Source organism: Mus caroli, chromosome 5, assembly GCF_900094665.2.
Source record: "Mus caroli chromosome 5, CAROLI_EIJ_v1.1, whole genome shotgun sequence".
In the NCBI taxonomy this organism is placed as follows: Eukaryota; Metazoa; Chordata; class Mammalia; order Rodentia; family Muridae; genus Mus; species Mus caroli.
This window is the reverse complement of record NC_034574.1, coordinates 112,817,572-112,838,927: the sequence shown is the minus strand read 5'-3', so window position 1 is coordinate 112,838,927 and position 21,356 is coordinate 112,817,572. Positions and strand designations below refer to the sequence as shown.

Below are 21,356 nucleotides of genomic sequence, written 5' to 3'. Positions count from 1 at the left end.
CCCCCCCCCTCTCTCTCCCCCTTCTCTGGCATAGGTCGGCCTTTAGCTATTCTCACTCCACTCTGGCACCATGCTGACGCCGTGTACTGAGTGATACTGATGGGGGGACAGGGTCCTGGGCACGCCGTGAGTGTAGAGAAACTCTGGGGGCTGGAGGCCGCCCGGAGACTGAAGGCCAGTCTGAGGCCCGCACTGCCTGACCACAGGCTGATGGGCCACTGAGGTCTGGTGCTGGAACATCCCTTCGCCGAGCTGGGGAGAACCATGGTTGGCCATGCCAGCCAGCCGAGGGACCAGGGGCCCCGAGGTGAAATGAGCGGAGAAGTGCTGGTAGGGAAGACGGTCCATGGGCTGCACGGTGGTGACTGTACAGCTGCTATAGGATGGCATGCTGGGCCATGTGTTACAGCTGATGTCCTCCAGGCTAGGCACGGGCTCGCTGGGGGGAGCGGAGCTGGCATACATGCAGGCCTGCCGCTGGGCCGACTCTGTCCTGTAAGAGGTACTCAGGCCCTGCTGCTGGGGGTAGCCCGAGCGATAGAAGGTGTCTTCCTCGCTGGGGGATGTCTCCATGTACGGCTTCTTATAGGGGTGCTCCGTGCTGGAACATTCCTCATCTGCAAAGACAGGAAAGATATTAGTCACCCTATACCACAGATAGGACCAGAAGATAGCCACTAGGCCTGAGACTAGAGGCTGTCAGCTCCAACCTTCATTCTGATAAAACAAGACAAAACAAAAATGTGTCATGGGCACACCCTCGGGCTGTGAGTTTTAAGCCACAGTCTTGACTTTTGATTAATTCAATTTCACCATCTGTAAAATGTAACAAAGTCCTCTGCAGTGCTTCCTACAGAGGGAAACATTGAAAATTAAATGGGAAAATACGTCCAATAATCAATTAAGTCAGAGTCTGGCATCAAAAAATGCTATAAACATCTTATCATCATGACTGGCACCACCACTACCACCACCACCACCACCACCATCACCACCACCAACAACAACACAATCACCATCATCACCACCACCACCACTACCACCACCATCATCAGTATGTTCTTATGTAGCTCAAGCTAGCTTCAATGTCCGTATGTAGCCGAGAAGGATCTTGATCATCTAACTTTCTGCTTCCCCTTTCCCTGAGCCAGGATTAAAAGCACTCACCACCATACCTGGTTTTATGTGGTTCTGGGAATTGAACCCAGGACTTTTGGCTATACTAGGCAAGCACTCTACTAAGCAACTACATCCCAATGTTATTATTAATGATTGGTAATACATTACCCCATCCATCCATCTATCCTCCCAAACCTGGCGTTTAGGCAGCAATAAGAGACCAGCAACAACAGTAAAATACACACACACACACACAGCTGGTGATACCTGGCTGTGTTCTAACCAGTTCCCACAAGGTGACCCAACAGTCCTCAAAGCAACTGTTCCAAGTGGGTTAGTCCCATTTTATACATGAGAGAAAAGGAACACAGAGGTTAAGAAGCTTGCCCAGGGACTCCATGGTGGCTGATAATGGTGGATGTGTGGCTGGTAATCTAGCTGTCTCACTATGAAGTGTCTGCTCATCAATGTCACAATATATGAAGCCAGCATTAGATACTCATGCAGTGGGTGGGTAGATGAATGGTGGATGTATAGGTGGGTTGGTGGGTGGAGGGATAGTGTCTATAGGTGGGTAGATAGATGATTGATGGGTGGATGGATGAATGGATGGAAGGATAGATTGATGGATGGATGGATGGATGGATAGATGGATGGATGGATGGATGGATGGATGGATGGATGGATGGATTGGTGTATGGATAGGTGGATAGAGGGATATATTCATGGATATATGGATAGATGGATGGTTAGATGGATGGGTGGGGTGTGTGGGATGATGGATGACTGGCTGGATAAATGATGGGATAGATGAATAAATGTGTGGATGGATACATGAATGAGTAGATGGATATATGGATAACTGCATGAATGAATGGATGGATGGATGACAGATAGGAGGCTGGATAATGGATGGATGGGTGGGTGGGTGGATGCTGGATGGGTAGTTGGATGGTGGTTGGGTAATGAGTGGATAGAGAGGTGAGAGATAGATGAACAGACAGATGGATGTGTGGATGGATGGTTGTAGACTGGATGGGTAGGTGGATGGATGGGATTTGGAGCAAATCCCCTTCACTAGCTGTTGAGTCAATACCAACCCCTGTGTCACTGTTTCCTGTGAACTGGATTACACTGCTCCTCTGCCCATTCATTCGTCCTGGTACAGCGTAATAGAGATAACTTCATCCCCAGGAGAGTCTCCCTTAGGCGCTCTGGGGCCATTGGCCCTCTTGGGAGCTAACCACTGTGCTGTGGGTGGCCATTTCCTAGACTAATTCCCCAGAATGGGATGTTTTGAAAAGTATGTACACACAGTTTTCTATCACTCTAAGGGGGTGGGGGAGGGGCAGAAACTTCCTAAGACCCAGCACCCAGGCTAAGAGCTCTGGAGACATTTGGACAAGGATCTGATTCTTCTGTTAGTGTGTTGCCTGTGAGGAATCCACCCTCCCAAGTCATAGCCACGGATGCATGTTAGCAATGTGGACATCATTCCATGATAAAATTAAATTCAGGAGATTGTCAGGGAGTAGATTTGGTCAAAGCACATCACATGCATGCATGTAAAGAAGGAAAAAAGAGAAGAAAGATTGGTGTCAGAAAGTCCTCTGATAACTTTCAGAACATCTCTCATTGCTGGGAAAACATGGTCCATCGTTCTCATGGAAGACCTGGTCTCTAACTGCCATCGCTGGCTGCTTCCTTCAGGGAGGCCATACTTGGATATGTCTGCCAAGGCGTCATCTCAGACACATCCATCCCTCAAAGGGAGTTTGACCTCCCCAGGGGTTGAAGGTCATCTTTTCTCATTTTCAGATCTCTTTCTAATCAACACATGTAGAAAAATTACATTTGCATCTGGGGATATACTCTAGATTTGATCGTGTGTGTGTGTGTGTGTGTGTGTGTGTGTGTGTGTGTGTGTGTGTAGAAATGAGAAAGGGAGGGAAAGAAAGGTGAGGAGGAGTCAAAGGATCTGTGTCAGGAAAAGAAACACCCACCACCCACCAGCCCCCTTTGGGAGCCAGAACCACCATAGTTAGCTTGTACAGTGTGGTTGAGTTTAGCTTATCTGAACATTTGCTTGTGTCTGTGTGTTTTGATGCAAGGTCTCATTTAGTAGGCCAAACTGGCCTATAATTTGCAATCCCCCTGCCTCAGCCTTCCAAGTGCTTATCCTCCCTGGGTTTCTCACTTTGTAAATGGGAACAGGTGTCTCAGAGCACATGATGCTCGTCAACACCCAGCAGGCTGCAGCTTTCCCAAATAGATGACATGTAGTCACTGTGGATACTGAGTCCCTGGACGATATGAAGAGACTGTTGTTGTGAGGCACTCCCAGGGTGGAGATAGCTTTCATCTCATAGCCTTCAGAGTCAGACTCCAGGGGTGGCCTTTGGGAGTTGGAAGCTTTGTCAATATGGGCTGGTTATTTAACCTCGGTCTTCACTGTTTTAAATGAGACTGTAGTTCAAGCTTGATGTGAAGGTGTAGGCCTGTGTGTATGCTGTGTGCTTGTCTGGGCTCAGTGAAAGGCAACTGTTTTGCTTTAGAAGACCTAAAAAGAAGGGAGTAGGAAAAGAGGAGGGGAGAAAGGGAGGGAAGAAGAGGAGAGAGAGAGGTAGAGAAGAAAGGAGAGAGGGAGGGAGAGGAGGGAGGAAGGGAAGGAGGGGGGATGGAGGAGGGAGGGAGAACAAGGGAGGGAAGGAAGTAAGGAGGAAGAGAAGAAAGGAAAGATGGAGGGAGAGTAGGAAAGGAGGGAAGGAGGGGGGGAGAGAGGGAGAGAGGGAAGGAGGAAGAGAAGGAGGGGAGGAGGGAAAGGAAGAAAGGAGGGAGGAAGGAGCAAGGGGAAGGGGAAAGGGAAGAGGAAGGATGGGGATGGGAGGAAACTATGGCTGTCTTTGAGGAGTATAAATACAAAGGAAGTTGTCTCTCCTGTGTGCCTTTCAAGGATGGCCAGGAGTCACAAAACTTGATGTTGGACCACACGTGAGGAATGAAGTACTTAATAAATGGGGCGTGACCCCTACTTGATCTTACAGCAACTCCTCAAAGTGTCTATCTCTGTTCCCATTTCCCAGAAGCAGGGAGTTAACCTCAGAGAGTGACAGAGATGGGAAGCCAAGTGGGAGCTAACTTCCTGAGCCTATGGTGCCAGCCTTCCTTCCACTGGCCAATGTCCCTCACCTGGCTACCCCACTGGCATTCCCTGAGTTCTGCCTAGTGCTAGGCAGGGTGCCAGGTGCTTTGGATGGAGCTGTGAGCCAGGCAGATCCGTGTGCCCCTAGCCCCACTCCATCCATCTGTAGCAGCACGTGAAGAAAGCTAAGTATCTTGTCACTCAGACAAAGTACTGGAACATATGGCTTTGAGTGAACATTCACACACTGGTGACGCCTTTGGGCCGGTTCATAAAGCAGACCCTCAACTGGATAGATAAGTGTAGACCTGGCTCCTGCCACACAGTGACACGGGTAACCGTGTCCCCCGGGTGACACCAGTGGGCAGCTCAGATGCCTCCCCACACAGCATGGGTTGTACCTGTCTAACACTCTGAACGTTTGTTTTTAGCCGGACATTCTGACACACATCTGGGAACCCTATGGGGTACCCCCAAACATTTATACCAAAAAATAAATAAATCAAAACACCACTGCCCAAGAAAACTGCAGTCATTCCTGCAGGTGTCCTGTGCACACAGTGCTAACCATACAGATGTTTGAAGACATCCAGGTGTTTTACAGTGTAAATATTTTTCTTCGCCGCCTTACAGCTAGTTAGGGTTTCTAGACTCTTGATAGTGCGACTCTCAGCTTATGTCCACGTCTGCCACCTTGATTCCTTCCTTCCGATCTTCCTTCTGCCCACTAGACCTTATGCCCTTATACTACTGCTAGACTCACAGCTTTGAACTTTTTATTATTATTAACTAGGGCGTTCCCCTTTTCAACAACAGAAAGTACAGCTGCAGGGTACCCTTGGCAGGAGAAAAAAACAAAAGGAAACTTTTTTTTTTTTTTTTTAGTTTCTGATCCCTTCCAGATTCATTACACGTTTAAACAGGAGGTGTAGGGAGAATAATAAGAAAAAGGTCAGAATGCAGTTTAGAAAACTGTAAAATTATTCATTCCAGCCTGTAATTCCAGAAATATCTGGCCCAGAGTGTGCAGGGAAACTCCAAAGCTGGTTTTCTGCTGAACGATAAACCTGAGGACTCTCAGATCCTTCCCAGGCTTCATCTCAGGATCTAAACTTCAGGTCAGGCACGATCAATGCACAGCGTGTCATCTTTGAGTTTGTCTGGGGGGAAGATATGGTCTTAGTCTTTGAGTAGTCTGGGTGTGGTTTAGCTTCTCTGGTTGTGCGAAGAGCCATAACTGGGTGTCAAGTGTCCCAGTGGGACCAGCCAGGGACCTGCCGATTCTGCTTCAGAGAGTGTGTAGGGTGTGTGGGAAAAGTGGTCGGCGATGCTTGCAACTCTGCTAAGTCTCTTGAGTGACAGGGAAGTTCTTCCTGAGTCTGGCCACCCAATCCCTGTAGAAAAACCTGCTCCTTTGGAATCTTCTAGAAGTATGTGTGTGTTGTCTGTTTTGTTTTGTTTTTTAACTCTGGATAAAAATCATTTAGTGATGAGCTCAGAACACAGCTTTAAGACACACAGCATCAGGCTAAAGGCCTGAACTGCTCCAAGCGCAGTCCCTAACTGCGCATGGGGACAATCCCCAAACTCCTCCTTAGGCTTAATTAAGGAAATACCAAGTATGCCTGCCATGCCCAGTGAGTCAGCCCAGCACTTGGAATCTCTTTCTTCAAATCTTATCTCTCGGCATAACCCATGTCTACTCCCTCTCCCCAGCAGTTTTCTCCCTCGGCAGACTAGGCAGATGGCTCTCTGAAGGTCATCCAACGCTCTGAGGTATTTGGGTGGATTCCAGAGCTGGAAGCTTCCCAGAGCCACTTTTTAAGTCACTGATCCCATTGAGCAAATATGGTCACAGTTACCAAGTGGGTCACATCCCTTGCCGGCTGAGTTCACATGGGGAAATGTGGTGTTTCTACGGACAAGAGACTCTGAAAGTCAGGGTATGGGGCTCTCTTTCAGCTAAGGGGTCGGCAGGAAGTCAGGAGATGGCTGTAATTCAGACCTACCGAGTCACAAAACAGCAAGGACAGGTGGCGCTGGACTTTCTGCTGTTACTGTAACTCAACAGGCTCAACCAACATGGAGGGTTGTAACACTTGACACAGATGGATGGATGGATGGATGGATGGATGGATGGATGGATGGATGGATAGATGGATAAAAGGGTGGATGGATACATAAATGGATGGGCAGGTAGATAAATGGAGAAGTGAATGGATAGGTGAATGGATGGATAAATGGGTGAGTGGATGGATTGGTGGATGGATAGGATAGTTTGGTGAATGAAAGAATAAAGAGGTTGATGAAATAAATACCCAATAAAAAATTTTAAAAAAAAAAGAATAAAGAGGTTGGTGGGTGGATAAATAGGTGGATGCATGTATAAATGGATAGACAGACAAATGGATGGATGGGTGAGTGGATGGATGGATGGATGGATGGATGGATGGATGGATGGATGGATGGATGGGTAGGTGAATGGATGAACAAATAAATAGATGGATGCTTGGACAGATGGATGGTTGGATAGAGAGATAAATGAATGGATGATAGATTTTGAACATATTCACTCCAAACTCTCAAAACTTGGGTTAAAATGGAGACACTGGAATGCCATCATGGGGAGTTAAAATGAAAGCACCCTGGCTCAGACCCCACGGCCACTGAGAGTTTATCTGCTGCTCTCAGACTTGCTTCCCCCATGAGAATGCATGTTTCATAAGAGCAGGTCTCTCTCCTGCTTGCGTTCTCCTTACAGGGCCCGAGGTATAAGTCCTCTTAGGGTTTGATGACTTCACACGGCTCTGTCAGTCATCACTCTAACCTTAGGATCTGATATTAGTGCGTAGTACACTCTTTGTCCCCTGCAGGCTGAGGAGTGGGCATTCTCCAACTCAAGCTGCCCTGAATAATTCAGTAAGGGAAGACCCTGAGGTTGCTTTTAAAACACACAGCACCGGGTCAGGTAAATACACAGCACCGGGTCAGGTCAGTAAAGACACTGCTGACAAGCCAAGCAACCCGAGTTCCATCTCGGAGACCTTCACAGCGGAAGGCTTGGATCCCCTCCTGCCAGTTGTCCCTTGAACTCTGCGGGCTTAGCTTTACCATGAAATATGTGCACGTGCACACATGCACACACACACACGCACATGCACACACTACATATAAAGTACTAGAAACAAACCTCACAGCCTGTGGAGAAAAGCTCACTGTGGAACCATTTCCAGTTCCCCCCCTCCCCTCTCCATCGCTGACCTCCCTTTGATAGCCAGCGCTGTAATGTCTTTGCTACATCTTTATTTGGGTCAGTTTGTTTGCTAATGAAAGCATGGTGAGAGAGTCAGGGTAGTCGGAGGAAAGGCAGACAAGTGCTCCCTCCCAGTCCTCGGATCCTGGGTTTGATTGAGTGGCATTGATAAAAGACTTGCCCAGCTTTTTTGACTCCATCCAGAGGGAGAGATAGGCTGGAGACAGCCTATTCCAAACAGGAGAGGAGGCCATTGGCCTGCTAGGCCCTTTGACATTGCATGGGGCCTGGCTCCTAGGCTGGCTGGAAGGCAGACAGACAATGAGAGGAAGTCAGATAGCAGGGCCAGGCTGGGGCCAGGGGGGGAAACCACCCACAGAGTTATCACTCCTAGCGAGTCCCAAACTGGAAGGAAGCCTCCTGATTTGTTATCTCCTCACACCGTGGGGACTAATGATGAATTGCCTTGTGACCCCATTGGCTTCTCTGTCATCCAAGCTCCCCTTGGGGGGTGGAAGTGTGGAAAGTGGTGAGGAAGGCAGAGGTTTCTGGGAAGAGGAGAGGTTTTCTTCAGAGCACACACACACACACACACACACACACACCCCAAGTCCACTGACTTCACTGAAGATCTCGAGCCAGGCCACTCAGTTGCTAAGGGACTTTGGGGAAATACCTCCATCTGTCTGAGTTCTAGCATCCAATCTGAAAGGACAGAGGGGAACATTTTTTTTTCACATTCTTATCTCCAGCCTGTCCCCAAATCCTGGTTCCTCTCACTTCTGCAGCTCTGAGCCACCGTGGCAGGCCTTACAACCTAGGTTGCCCTCTCCCTCTCAACAGGTGTCTGGTGTCATTTCTGTCCCCTCCTATCACAGCAAAGTGGCGCTAGCAACTGCTAGCAGTGATACTTGCAGGCTGCTGACCCCCTGATGGTCTCCCATCGCTGTTCAGATAACACTGGAGGCTCTAATGGAAATGGCTTAGGGGGCGTCCAGCTGGCCCCACCTTTCTCTCCAGTCTTCTATCTCCACCTTTTGCCCTCTGATCTGGGCACCCACATGCTAACCCTTCCCCAGAAAGGGTACATACCCATCTGTCTCTTATCCTTCTCCTAGCTGCCTCCCATTTTTATGACTCCAACCCAGTCTGTTCTTACAATTTGATACTCATTAGCAATTTGCGGCTCTCTCTCTCTCTCTCTCTCTCTCTCTCTCTCTCTCTCTCTCTCTCTCTCTCTCTCTGTGTGTGTGTGTGTGTGTGTGTGTGTGTGTGTTCATGTTTGCATGTGTCTTGTCCATGGAGATCAGGGGACAGCCTGAGCTGTCACTCCTCAGGTACTATCCATCTTGGTTTATAAGACAGGGTCCCTCATGAACCTGAAACTTGCTAACTAGGCAAGGCTAGCTGACCAGCGAACCTTGTCCTCTCTAACCCTGGGCTTATAAATGGGTGCCCATACACCTGGCTTCTTTTATACATGGGTTCTGGGGGACTCAGGCTTGTAAGGAGAACATTTGCTGTTCCAGTTTTAACTACACAGTTCTATCATCACTTACACAATGCTCAGCCTGCTTGGGACAGCAGGCTACTTGGGACAGCAGGTCCTCTGTAAAGGATAGGGAGGTGATCACAGATATGTTGGGGCTGTTCAGCCATACCCAGTAGCAGACCAGGTACTTCCCATGTAGTCTCTCCTCCCCTCATCCTCAATGCAACAGGTAAGGCTTACAGTTATCCTTGACCTGTATCAGAAGTACTCAAGACCCAGAAAGGTGAGGCAATTTCCCAGGGTCACTGGACTGCAAGCAGCCAGGGGTCACAGGCGGGCGGACCCTTTCTCCAGCCCTGCTGTGCTGATTCTAAATTCACCTAGGAGTCTGAAGGTCAGCTAACCAAGGAGGTTTGCCTTGATTGGTATTTGTGGCCGTCCCACCACATCTGTACAGAGGGTGTGGCTGAGGACAGTGCTGTGACTACTGACCCAAAATGGGTTTGGTTCTTTTCAAAACTCTCTCTCTCTCTCTCTCTCTCTCTCTCTCTCTCTCTCTCTCTCTCTCTCTCTCTCTCCCCCCCTGAGTCTGGCATTAATTTAATCGACAGAGCTCCCTAATGCAAACCTGCTGAGCTCTTTATGACCATGTAGGACCCATCCCTGCCACGATTCCCTGCAGGAGATGACATGTTGAATGTAGTGACGGTGTTGCAGACAAGAAAGTGTGGCAGTGAGCAATGCAGGGTACAGAGTGCGCAGACAGAGCTTTTGCCTACTAATTCCACCTTCTCGAACCACCGGCCGAATGGATATGGTGTTGTGAGCCTGCAACCTCAGTCCTTGGGAAGTTCAGGCAGACGACTGGAATTCAAAACCAGCCCAGGCTATACAGGGAGTCTGAGGTCAGCCTGAGCTACACAACAAGTTTCAGACCAGCCTGGGCTACATAGAAAGTCTGATGCCCGTCTGAGATTAATGGTAAGACCCTGTCTTAGAAGGAAAAACTCACGAGCCCTTTACTGCTGTGTCTCAGTTTACCACCTGTCAGAATGCCTACAATGGGAGAAGACTTTCTCAGAGACCAACCCTTTTAGCTGTCACACTAGGCAGGATATCTGAACAGGAACTCCTCCTTGGATACTCTTTCCCTCTCTGAGAGTTGAGGGAACAGACGAGCTTGCCGCATCTGGTATCCAGCCCACCCCAGGGCGGATGTTGGGGGGAGCCCGGCTGGGGGCTTATTGGGGTGACATTGTTCAGGCCTTGGAGATCCAAGGAGTTTGAATGGGTTTGGGTCCATCTGGAAGTCAGACATCATCCCCAGGCAAGGACCAATGCCAGAGTGTCTCTCCTTCCAAACACAAGGATGGGGCATTTGTGTTAGTCAGTCAGACCTGGCTTCCTTCCTCTGGGAAGCCCGGCTCCTGAGATTTCTACTACAACAGTTTTGCTGGTGTCGCCTGCTGGTGAAGAGCTTAACCAAAAGTCCAGTGGACTTCTGAAGGCACAGAACTGGTGCTTGGGGAGTGAGGGGCAACAGGCCAGACTATGACTTAGGTGTTTGAGAATAACACAGTGGCCACTGACTGAACCCACACCAGACAAGCACACAGCATATGCATGGGCCTGCACCATCAAATCAAGCCACAAGACATTTCCCACCCTGAGCTTGAACTGCAGTCTCATTTAAAACAGAGAAGACAGAGGTTAAATAACGAGCCCATATTCAGAAAGAAAGCTCCCAACTCCCAAAGGTGAGCTGCACCACTGCTGTCTGACCCTGAAGGTCGTGGTGTGAAAGCTATCTCCACCTTGGAAGTGCCTCACAATAACTGTTTCTTCGTATCTTCCAGGGACTCAGTATTCACAGTGACTACATGCCATCAATTTGGGATAGTGTCAACCTGCTGGGTGTAAATGGGCATCATGTGCTCCGAGACAACCTGTCCCCATTTACAAAGGGAGAAACCCAGGGAAGATAAGCACTCACTCGGGAGTCTGAGGCAGAAGGATTGCAAGGGAGGTTGACCTGATCTACAGAAAGATCTTCTGTCAAAACACACAAACACAAGCAAATGTTCAGATAAGCTAAACTCAACCACACCGTACATACTAACTATGGTGGTTCTGGCTCCCAAAAAGGGGCTGGCAGACATTTCTTCTCCTGACACAGACCCTTTGGCTCAGACAGCTTAGGGAAAATCATTGATTTCTCATTTGATAAAGGAGTGTGTGCTGTATGTATGGTGTGTGTGTGTGTTATGCATGTGTAATGTGTGTGATGTGTGTGTCTCTGTGTGTCTGTATATGTATGTGTCTATTTATGTGTGTATGTATATGTGTGTTATGCATGTGTAATGTGTGTGATGTGTGTGTCTCTGTGTGTCTGTATATGTATGTGTCTATTTATGTGTGTATGTATATGTGTGTTATGCATGTGTAATGTGTGTGATGTTTGTGTCTCTGTGTATATGTATATGTACATGTGTATGTATGTGTGTGTTATTCATGTGTGATGTGTGTGATGTATGTCTCTGTGTGTATGCATATGTATGTGTGTATGTATGTGTGCATATATGTGTGTATATGTGTGTGTTATGTATGTATGTATATATGTGTTATGTATGTGTGTACATATGTGTATATATGTGTGTTATGTATGTGCATGCATGAATGTATATATATGTGTATAAAGTATGTGTTATGTGTGTATATATGTGTACATGTGTATATATGTGTGCATGTATGCATGCATATGTATATGTATGTATATGTATATGTTTGTGTATATTATGTGTATATGTATGTCTGTAAATGTATATATATATGAATATGTTTGTGTATAGGAATGTGTGCATGTATGTATGTATATGTATGTGTGTATATATGTGTACATATGCTATATACATGCATGCTTTATAAATGAATAAAGCCAATCTGGACATTTTATATCCTATCCAGGGAGAGGCTGAACTGAGAGACATACTAAATGAACCTCTTAATTTTAACTACATGGTTTGAATTTCCTATTACCTCTATATTTCTGTGTCACTTACTTTTAAATAAATAAATAATAAGCAAACAGATGTCGCTCTGTGTCTCCCCCCCCCCATGGTGGCAAGCACCCCTGCACCGCCATGGCAGCAAGCAGTAAGGGCAGCAGAGCCCCAGCAAGCCTGCCACACTCACCTTTCCTCTTGGTACAGTGGTAAATTTGGCTGTGCTCCTGGGCCAGTGGGTATGGGTTAGGCGGGGGCAGAAGGTCCTGGGAGGGGCCAGAGACACCATTCTCACACTGGTACTGGGACCCTAAATTGGATGAGGTGGAGAGAGCTCGGGTCTCGCTGCTGAAGGGGCTATGGTTGGAGGTGACTTTGTGCCTCACTGTGCTCCTGGGAACCACAGGATACTCTTTACTGAAAGGAAGAAGACAAAGAGAAAAATAAGTTCCCCAGTGCTTTGATGGAACTTCACCTCCCTGCTGAGCGTCGTGTCAACGAGTCCAACAGAAAAGTCAACAAAATAAGAAACTAGAGAGTCTTTGATAATCCAGAGCCATTGACCCCTGGCATCCCATGCCATGAATGTATGTCCAACACTCACTTCTCACGTCTTGTACATCAGGCGAGTAGGTCTGAAAACAGACTTATTACAGTCAGGAAAGCAAAGGCGCCTCAGAATCCCTGCCCACCACTGCCACACATGAAATTATTTCCCCTCATCTGCATTATCTTTGAACTATCTAAGTTCAAAGCCGGATGCACTGCCTAGATACTTAGACTTAACCTCTGACCTCTGACCACGTTTTTTTTTTTTTTTTTTTTTTTTTTTTTTTTTTTTTTTTTTTTTTTTTTTTTAAGGCTGTATCTTTGCCCAAGTAAAAGACTGCTCTGGTCAGGTGCAGCCTTAGGTCATTCTAATCCAGACACATCCCTGATTGTAACCTCTACTTCCTTTTAAGTTGATGTCCTTGTCACGTTGAGATATCTAACTAGTCTATGGCTTGGTTTCTCCCTTCTGTGAGTTGAGGGAAATAAACATCTCTAGTTCATGAGCAGGCAAGATGGCTTAGTGGGTAAAGGGGCTTGCTGCACAAACTTGGAGACCCACATAATGAGTTTAATCCCTGGAACCCACATAATGGTGAAAGGAAAGAACCAACTCCACAAAGTTGTGCTGCCCTGACCTACACATGCACACCATGGTACTAGCATCCCCCACATACATATCACATTTACAGTCACACATACACGAATCCTCCTCCTCCTCCTCCTCCTCATCATCATCATCATCATCATCACAAGAACAACAATAAAAGGAAGGAATCCTCAGGGGTTGGAGAGATGGCTCAGGAGTTAAATTTGGTTCCCAGCACCCGCATCACAACCAACGATAACTCCAGCTCCCGGGCAGCCGACACCGTCGTCTTGTGGAGTTTGTAAGTATCTGTATTCATGTGCACACAATCCCCTCCCTACACACATACACATAATTAAAAATGAAATTTAAAAATTAGATAATTTTCAAGAGACCATAATGTTGAGCGAGTGAGTGAGTGAGGAGATTGGCAGGAGCCTGCCATCGTTGCTGCTGCCATTGTATTAAATAGGAAGAAGAGAAACAGGGAAGGGGAGGGGAAAGGGAGGGGAAAGAAGATGGAAGCCACAGATCCAAATGCATTGCTCACATAGCCCACTGAGCCTCCATCCTACTGGATTCTCAGAATCTGGTCCCTCTGATGATGTAGCTGAGAATGTAACCGTCCAGTAGAGTGTTCTAGTATGCATGATGGCCAGCATTTGATCCCCAGCACCAGATAAGCCTGGCGTGGTGGATCACACATCTAATCCCAACACTTGGGAGGCAGAGGCAGGAGGATCAGGAGCCCAAAATAATAATAACTATGACAATAATTTGATAACCATTTCAAAACTATTAGTCTCCTACCTAGAGTATGTGCTTCATGAATTTAATCACAGTATTCTGAGAAATGTATAGGTTTCAATGCTCAGCCAGAGGCCCCCTAGGGACATATTCTGACCCAAGGCACATTGGGATCAGGAAACTCCAAATGTCAGAGTTTGTTCATGTATTATTTATTTGTTTACTCATGACCTGGAATCAAATATCTTTTGGGACATTTTTACGGTTATTTTTTTTATTGGGTATTTATTTCATTTACATTTCCAATGCTATCCCGAAAGTCCCCCACACGCTCCCCCACACGCTCCCCCACCCGACAGTGATTTTTTGATCCAAATAGTTTTAGTCTCACTCTGAGCGATCACATGCGTAAGACGAGGTGCTTGAGGTATTCACTCAGCTCCTCTTGTGCAACTAAAATAGATGTTTACTTGTGGAAATTGAAGTGTGCAACTGGGAGTGGAGGTGTAGCTCAGAGGTAGAGCACTCACCTAGCATGCATGAGGCTCTGGGTTCGGTTTCCAGCACAGAGGGGCGGGGAAGAGAAGGAAGGGGAGGGAGAGAGAGGATAGTTAGATAGATAGATAGATAGATAGATAGATAGATAGATAGATAGATAGGTATGGATGTGACTCAGTAGCCTGGCAAGCTTAAGGATCTGGGTTCAATTCCTGGTGCCTCAATTTGTTAGCTAGTTAATAACAGGCTAGGGGTGTATCTCAGTAGTAGAGTATTCCCGTGGGACATACAAGGCCCCGAGTTTTAATACCTGAATGCCAACAAATAGAATAAAATACAAAGCATACAGGGACACAAGTCCCATATGCACAGCCACCAGCAAGAGCCCATGGCACCCTTCCCATGATGCTGTGATGAGGTTATGGTTGCTGTGCCCATTGTACAGATTAGGAAACTGAACCCCAGAGATTAGTCAACTTGCCCAAAGATCCAGAACTGGTCAAGATGCAACCAGAAGAATTCAAGTTCACCTATTATGTAAACACTCCTTCTAATGTCTAAAGCAGAGAGGCCTGGAATGAAAACCCCTTTCTATACACCAGGGATATACCCTCCTCTACTCTCTGCCTCTGCTTCTGTTATGAGGAAACATATCACTGTAGCCAGGCAAGGGACACTCAGGAGCTGCCAAATTTCCGTGACACTCATATCCACCACTCATGACACCCAAGAGTCTCTCAGCTACGCTTCCCCTGGGGGCCTATGCCATCTTGGATCCCGTCTGGGATGTGAGCCACACAGCCACCAGTCAGCCAGGAGGCTAAGTGAAATGGCATTAGCTTAAGAGCACTGGCTTTGTGGTTCAAACCATGTAATGGAAAAACCAAGAAGAATAAAAGAAAAAAAGCACAATAATAAAACGGTACCAAAGCCATCAGATCTCACCGGCAACTCAGCCTGAGTCTGCTGAGGTCAAATGCTGGCCCATCAGCACTCCAGGAGGAAGGGAGAAATCATTTGGGGTTTTATATGTTTAACGGCGATGGTTATTTTTTTTAATTAAAGAAAATAAGCCTCCAAAAATATTGGCGGAGGGAATTTACAAGGGAGCGGACCAGCGTGCTCTGTGGAATTCTCCCATCCAGCCTTGCCAAACTGCAGAATTACTCACCCCAAGAAAGGCCAAACCCTGTTTTATAAACACTTCCAGAAGTGGAAAAGTGATATTATCCCCAATAACCACATGTCCCTCACAGCTTGTTTCTCTCTAAGGAGCTTCAAACATCATCCCCAGCATGTATTAAGAACATCTCGTTTAGTGCCTGAGATGCTGTGTCCTGAGGCCATCTGACAGGTGTCAGGCTGTGGGCGAGGGAAGTCGGCCTGCCTCCTCCATCCAGTGAGATGAGAGAGAGAGAGAGAAACACACACAGACAGACAGAGAGAGAGAGAGAGAGAGAGAGAGAGATGTGGGAAGTACACCACAGCAGGGTGGTCCCCATGGAGCTCCTCGTGGACTAATCAAAGGATAGATCAGTCAGAGAGACTGTTAGCCCCTGTCTGGTGGCATCACCATGGTGCCTTGGGTTGTTTTCACCTGCAGCTTAAAAATGTCCACAAAGAAACCAAAGCATTGTAGAACTATAGTGACGGTTGAAAAGTGTGTGTGTGTGTGCGCGCACACACACAGGTTTTCACCCTAATTACCACCACCACCATCACTATAATAATCACCACCAGCACCATCATCAGCATCACAACCGCCTTCATCAAACATCAGCAGCACCACCTTCATCATCCACCACGATCACCACCTTCAGCAGCAGCAGCACTCCCATTCCCACCATCACCTCCACGATCCGTGTTCCAGCCACCATACTGACTGCCTTCAATGTCTTCCCTCTCTTGAGCCCAGATCGTCCCTCGTTTCACGTGACTATGTAAGAATTACCATACAGATAAGAAAACTCACGAATGAAGGGGCTGGGCTGAAAAGACAGAACTGTGGATAGGCTACAAGAGGGCAGGGCCAGGGGGCACTGGACAAGACGCACTGCTCACGACAGTCTGCTGCTTTTGCCTTCAATCCCTCCGTCCATTGGTCCACCATTTCCAGCCCCCACCCCACCAATCAAGCTGATCCGAGGCACCAGACACAAGCCAGATCTTGAGTTCCTTGACTCTCCCTGGGTGCCATAACCCACAAACCAGACCCCTCCCTGACTCAGGCTCCCTGACATTCTGTTCCCTGCGAGCGAGCACGGGAGTGTACTGAATGACGCCATTGTCCACGGGTCTGGGTTGTAAAACGTTACAAGGGAATATTGAAACCGAGGGCCAAACTGCACCATCAGCCGCCGCCTGGCATCTAATGAACCTTCCCTCTACACTGCAGCGGGCTGAATCGGCCTTTTCACGAAAGCAGGTGGCAGGGAGCTGGTGTTGGCGGAGACGCTTTTGTTTTCTCCCGGCAGATGCTTTACCCAATTTCTGGCAGCATTTTTAAAACAACCAAAGTGGGGTGAGAGCTGTTAAAGCCCCGTTCTTGTGCGGTAAATCCCTCTTTCATTGGCTCTGCATTTTCCTCTGAGACCTAAATTAAAACGGGCCAGGGCCGGGCAAATTCATTCCCCCAGGGAACTTTCCTGGTATGTTCAACCACCGGGGGAAGTTATTTTGATCTGACATACGTGGGCACCGCGGGAACCAGGAGGGCACACCCGGGGTGACACGAAGCTCAGTGCAGCTAACAAATCCATTTGGTTCTCATTTCTCATGATAGAAGGGCAGGAAATCGTCTCACTGTGGAAAATAGGCACAAATAGTTTACATACATTTCCCACTGGGGCTGTGTGGTTGAGAGGGAGGGGTCAAGACTCTCTGAAGGACTTCCCTCTCTGCTAATAGCCCTTGCTTTGCAGCTCTGGGACCGTGGGGCTATACATCTCTATGAAGAGTAGCAGCAACCGGTTTCTGGTCCTGATGCTAGCCTGTTTGAGTGGATGCTCTGTAATCAAGTACCCAGCCACAGACATGGTGGGTGGCTTCTTGGTTTCTCTTTCCTCCTTGCTTGCTTCTGTCTCCTTCTGTAAAATGGGATCATAATGGCAGTGGCCTCTAGGAATTCTGAGATGGTTGGTAGATGGGCAGACTTATCACACATGGGGACACAGAGCTCAGTAAAGGAGAAGAGAGGAGAAGGGAAGCCCAGGCTGTCCTCAAACTCAATAGATAGCCAAGGATTACCCTCAACATTTGTTTTAGTTTTGGTTTGGTTTTGAATGTGTATGGGTGTTTTGCATGACTGTCTGTGTACCGTGTGTGTGTGTGTGTGTGTGTGTGTGTGTGTGTGTGTGTGTGTGTGTGTGTGATCTCTATGGAGGCCAGAAAAGAGCATTGGATCCCCTAGGGACCGGACTATGTTGGTTCTGGGAATTAAACCCAGGTCTCCTGAGAGAGCAGCAAGTGCTCTTAATCACTGAGCTGTCTCTCCAGCCCCATTCCATATTTTAAATTTATATTTAACAATTAGATCTATTTATTTTGTGTGTGTAGAAGCTCTTCTTGTGTGTGTGTGTGTGTGTGTGTGTGTGTGTGTACCACATGTGTTCCTGGTGTGCAAGGAGTTCGGAAGAGGGCACCAGATCCCCTGGAACTGGAGTTACAGACAGTTGTAAGCAGATATGTAGGTGCTAGGGCCTAAACCCAGGTCCTCCAATTGAGCAGCAGGTGCTCTTAGCGGCTAAGCCAACCCTCCCTGAAACCTCCATCTCCTGATACTCCTTCCTCTGCGTCTAAGTTCTAGGATGATAGACATGCTCAGAAGGCCTGGCTAATGTAGTGCTGGGCATGGAAGCCAGGGCTTTCTGAATCCTATGCAAGTACTCTACCAACTGAACTACACCCCAAGTCTCACTTTGCGGGGGGGTGCAGTAGGTTAGGGCATCTCATTATATAGCCAAGTTGGCTTCCAACTTCCGATCCTCCTGTCTCAGCCTTCTGAGAGTTAGGAGGATGGGTGTGCATCACTCCATCCTGGATAGCACATGTGGAAGCAGAGCTTTGCATCGAGCAGGCTCTGAAAGGGCTCTGAGCTGCAGCCCCATCTCAGAGATCGAGCAGTCTGGGCTTGCCAGTTTTCTAGGGAGAGGTGTGCACTCATGTCCACTATCTGAAAGAGATCCAATGGTCCAAAAGAGGTCTTAGCAAATGCTACTGAAACAGCTCCAAATCATGGGGAACCTGGGCCCTCACAGGATAGCTTCCCTTGTCTCTTGGTCCTCTGCTGTATTTCTTCCATTTACAGGACTGGAGGAAGGAGGCCCACCCTGCAGGACATCTGGGAGTCAAATGGAAGCAACTCTATGGAGAGCATCAACGTGAGGTGTGAATGTGGCTCAGCCTTAGTGAGCTCTGGCTGGCTGTCCCCCAAACAGTCTTCCCTTCCATCTGACACACTGCACTACACAGAACAGACTTACAGTCAGTTCTCAAACCCGACAAGCTTGCCGGCAGGAAGAGATGATTCTGTGGGCAACCCACTCACTGAACAAGCCTGAGGACCAGACTTTGGATTCCCAGCATCCACGTAATGCTGAGAGGATGTGGCATCCCATCTGTGACCCCAGTGTAAGAGGGGCAGACACAGGGGATCCCAGGAACAAACTGGGTGCCTAGACTGGCTGAGCCAATGGGCTCTGAGTTCAAGCAAGGTACCCCCTCATCAATATATAAGGTGGTGAGTGGTTGAGAAAGACACTTGGCTTTAACCTTGAGCCTACACACACACACACACATTCACATATACACACATACACATGCACATACACACACTCAAACACATATATGCACACACATACACATGCATACACATGCACATACATACACATACAAACATACATATACACACAAATACACATATACTCTCACACATAAACACACACATATACATAGATACACATGTACACACACACATACATACACACATACAAACATACACAAATACACATATATGCACACACATAAACACACATATACATATATACATATACATATACATACATACACACATACACACATACAAACATACACATACACACAAATACACATATATGCACACGCATAAACACACATATTCATACATACACACAATACACAGATACACACACATACATACACAGACACACACAGACACACACACACATACATACACCTATATGTGCCAATAAGAGGAATAAGCGGATTTTATGGAAGCTTCTGGATTTTGACAGAGATTTAGGTTTCACAAGTGCGTACATTTGTCAAGAAGAAAAAGGTAAACTTATGATGTGTGCCTCTCACTCTGGAAATCTTAGCTAAAGGGAAGAAACGTGAACAAAAATGTTGAATCTTGATTGATGGTGCACGCACTGAACAGTTTAGGCTGAAATGGCTTATTTCTGTGACGTAGATTAAATTTCATCTGTTACAGTAAGAAGGATGATGGCTACATGGCCTGGAATAATGGACAGACAGACCAGACCGACAGATGAACACGTGTGTGACCGAGCAGACTTACAGGCAGACATTTTGGTCTAATTCTGTGTTTTCTTCACATCTTAAGTGTTTGATGATAAAATGCTGCACAGGGCTTGTGGGTGACTTTGATGCTTACTCAGCCAGATCTGAGCACAAAACAGAGAAAGAGGGGCATCTTTCCTATAGAAAACCCACACAGGGATTCGGTCTTCAGAAATCAGGGTTACACATCTACCTATCTGCTCATTACTTAAGGCCAAGGAATAAAGCAGGGCTGGCCAATGAATCCCTCCCTTGGTCATTTGAAAGAACTTGTCCCAAGGAAGCTTTTGTCCCTTCCTAGAACAACAGACTGTTGGGGACATGTAGAAATCTGCTTTCTAACAAGCTCCCTTATAAATATGATAAATACTGCTGAAAAGTAGATAGGGAGCTCCATGATGATGGTGGTGGTGGTGGTGATGATGGTGATAAAAATATGGACACCTGAGTGTATATAAATATATACATACACACACACACATATATACATATACATACATACATATATACACACACATACATATATACACATATATACACACATACATATATACACATGCATACATACATACATACATACATACACATATATATGTATATATACACACATATATTATCAGTATATATCAGTAGTAAGGCACAAACTTGGTGAGATCAAAGCATTGAGATCAACCAACAGCAGCATTCCAAAATAATTGGCTAAATAAAAATATAAATTCCATGAAGGATCTAAGCAGAGATTTCTCCCAAGAAGACACACAAACAGTCAGCAGGTCCACGAGGAAAGAATAAACTTCACTTTCTGGGGAAATGCAAGGCAATTGCACCCCCGGGGGCTGTCACCTCACACCTGCTAGGATGGCCGCTATCGCAATGACATGAGATAACAGGTGTTGGCGAGGAGGTGGAGAAAGGGGAACCCTCTCTGCTGCTGGTGGGGATATGGTTTGGCACAGTCACCCTGGGAAACATCGCAGAGTTCCTTCGAAAGCTAAAAATAGAAGCACTGTGTGGTCCAGCAGTCCCTTGCTGGATCTGTATCCAAAAAGAATGGAATTGGTGACTATGCCCATTGCTGTCCTGGTCACCAGAGCCAAGAAATTGAAATGACCTTAGCCTGCGGGTGAATGGATAAAGAGAATGTGTAGTGTGTGTATCATGGAGTACTATTCACCCTTCAAAAAGAAGAAATCCTCTCATTTGAGACAGCATAAAAGAACCTGGAGGGTGTTGTGCTAAGGGGAAAGAAGCCAGACATAGGAAGATAGGCTGTAAGACCTCACTTCCTAGGTGTAGTCTAAAATGGTCCAACTTCCAGTAGGAAGAGCAGACTGGTGGCTGCCATGGGCTGGAGGAAAAGGCGTGGGGAGACATTGGTCAATGAATAAAGCATTCTGGACATGCAA

General features: G+C 47.0%; 1 protein-coding gene across 5 annotated transcripts in view; it reads right to left on the bottom strand.

The window, feature by feature from the left end:
- Positions 1 to 10: 10 nt before the first annotated feature.
- The window catches only part of Tbx5 (T-box transcription factor 5), an 86,934-nt gene continuing 65,588 nt past the window's right edge, over positions 11 to 21,356 (bottom strand). For all 5 annotated transcript variants that reach the window (XM_029478102.1, XM_029478099.1, XM_029478100.1 and 2 more), the window contains exons 8-9: positions 12,199 to 12,425; positions 11 to 617 (exon numbers count right to left, since the gene is read on the bottom strand). In XM_029478102.1, the coding sequence (XP_029333962.1) occupies positions 43 to 617; positions 12,199 to 12,425 (802 nt within the window). In that variant the 3' untranslated portion in view covers positions 11 to 42. The remainder of the gene's footprint in view (positions 618 to 12,198; positions 12,426 to 21,356) is intronic.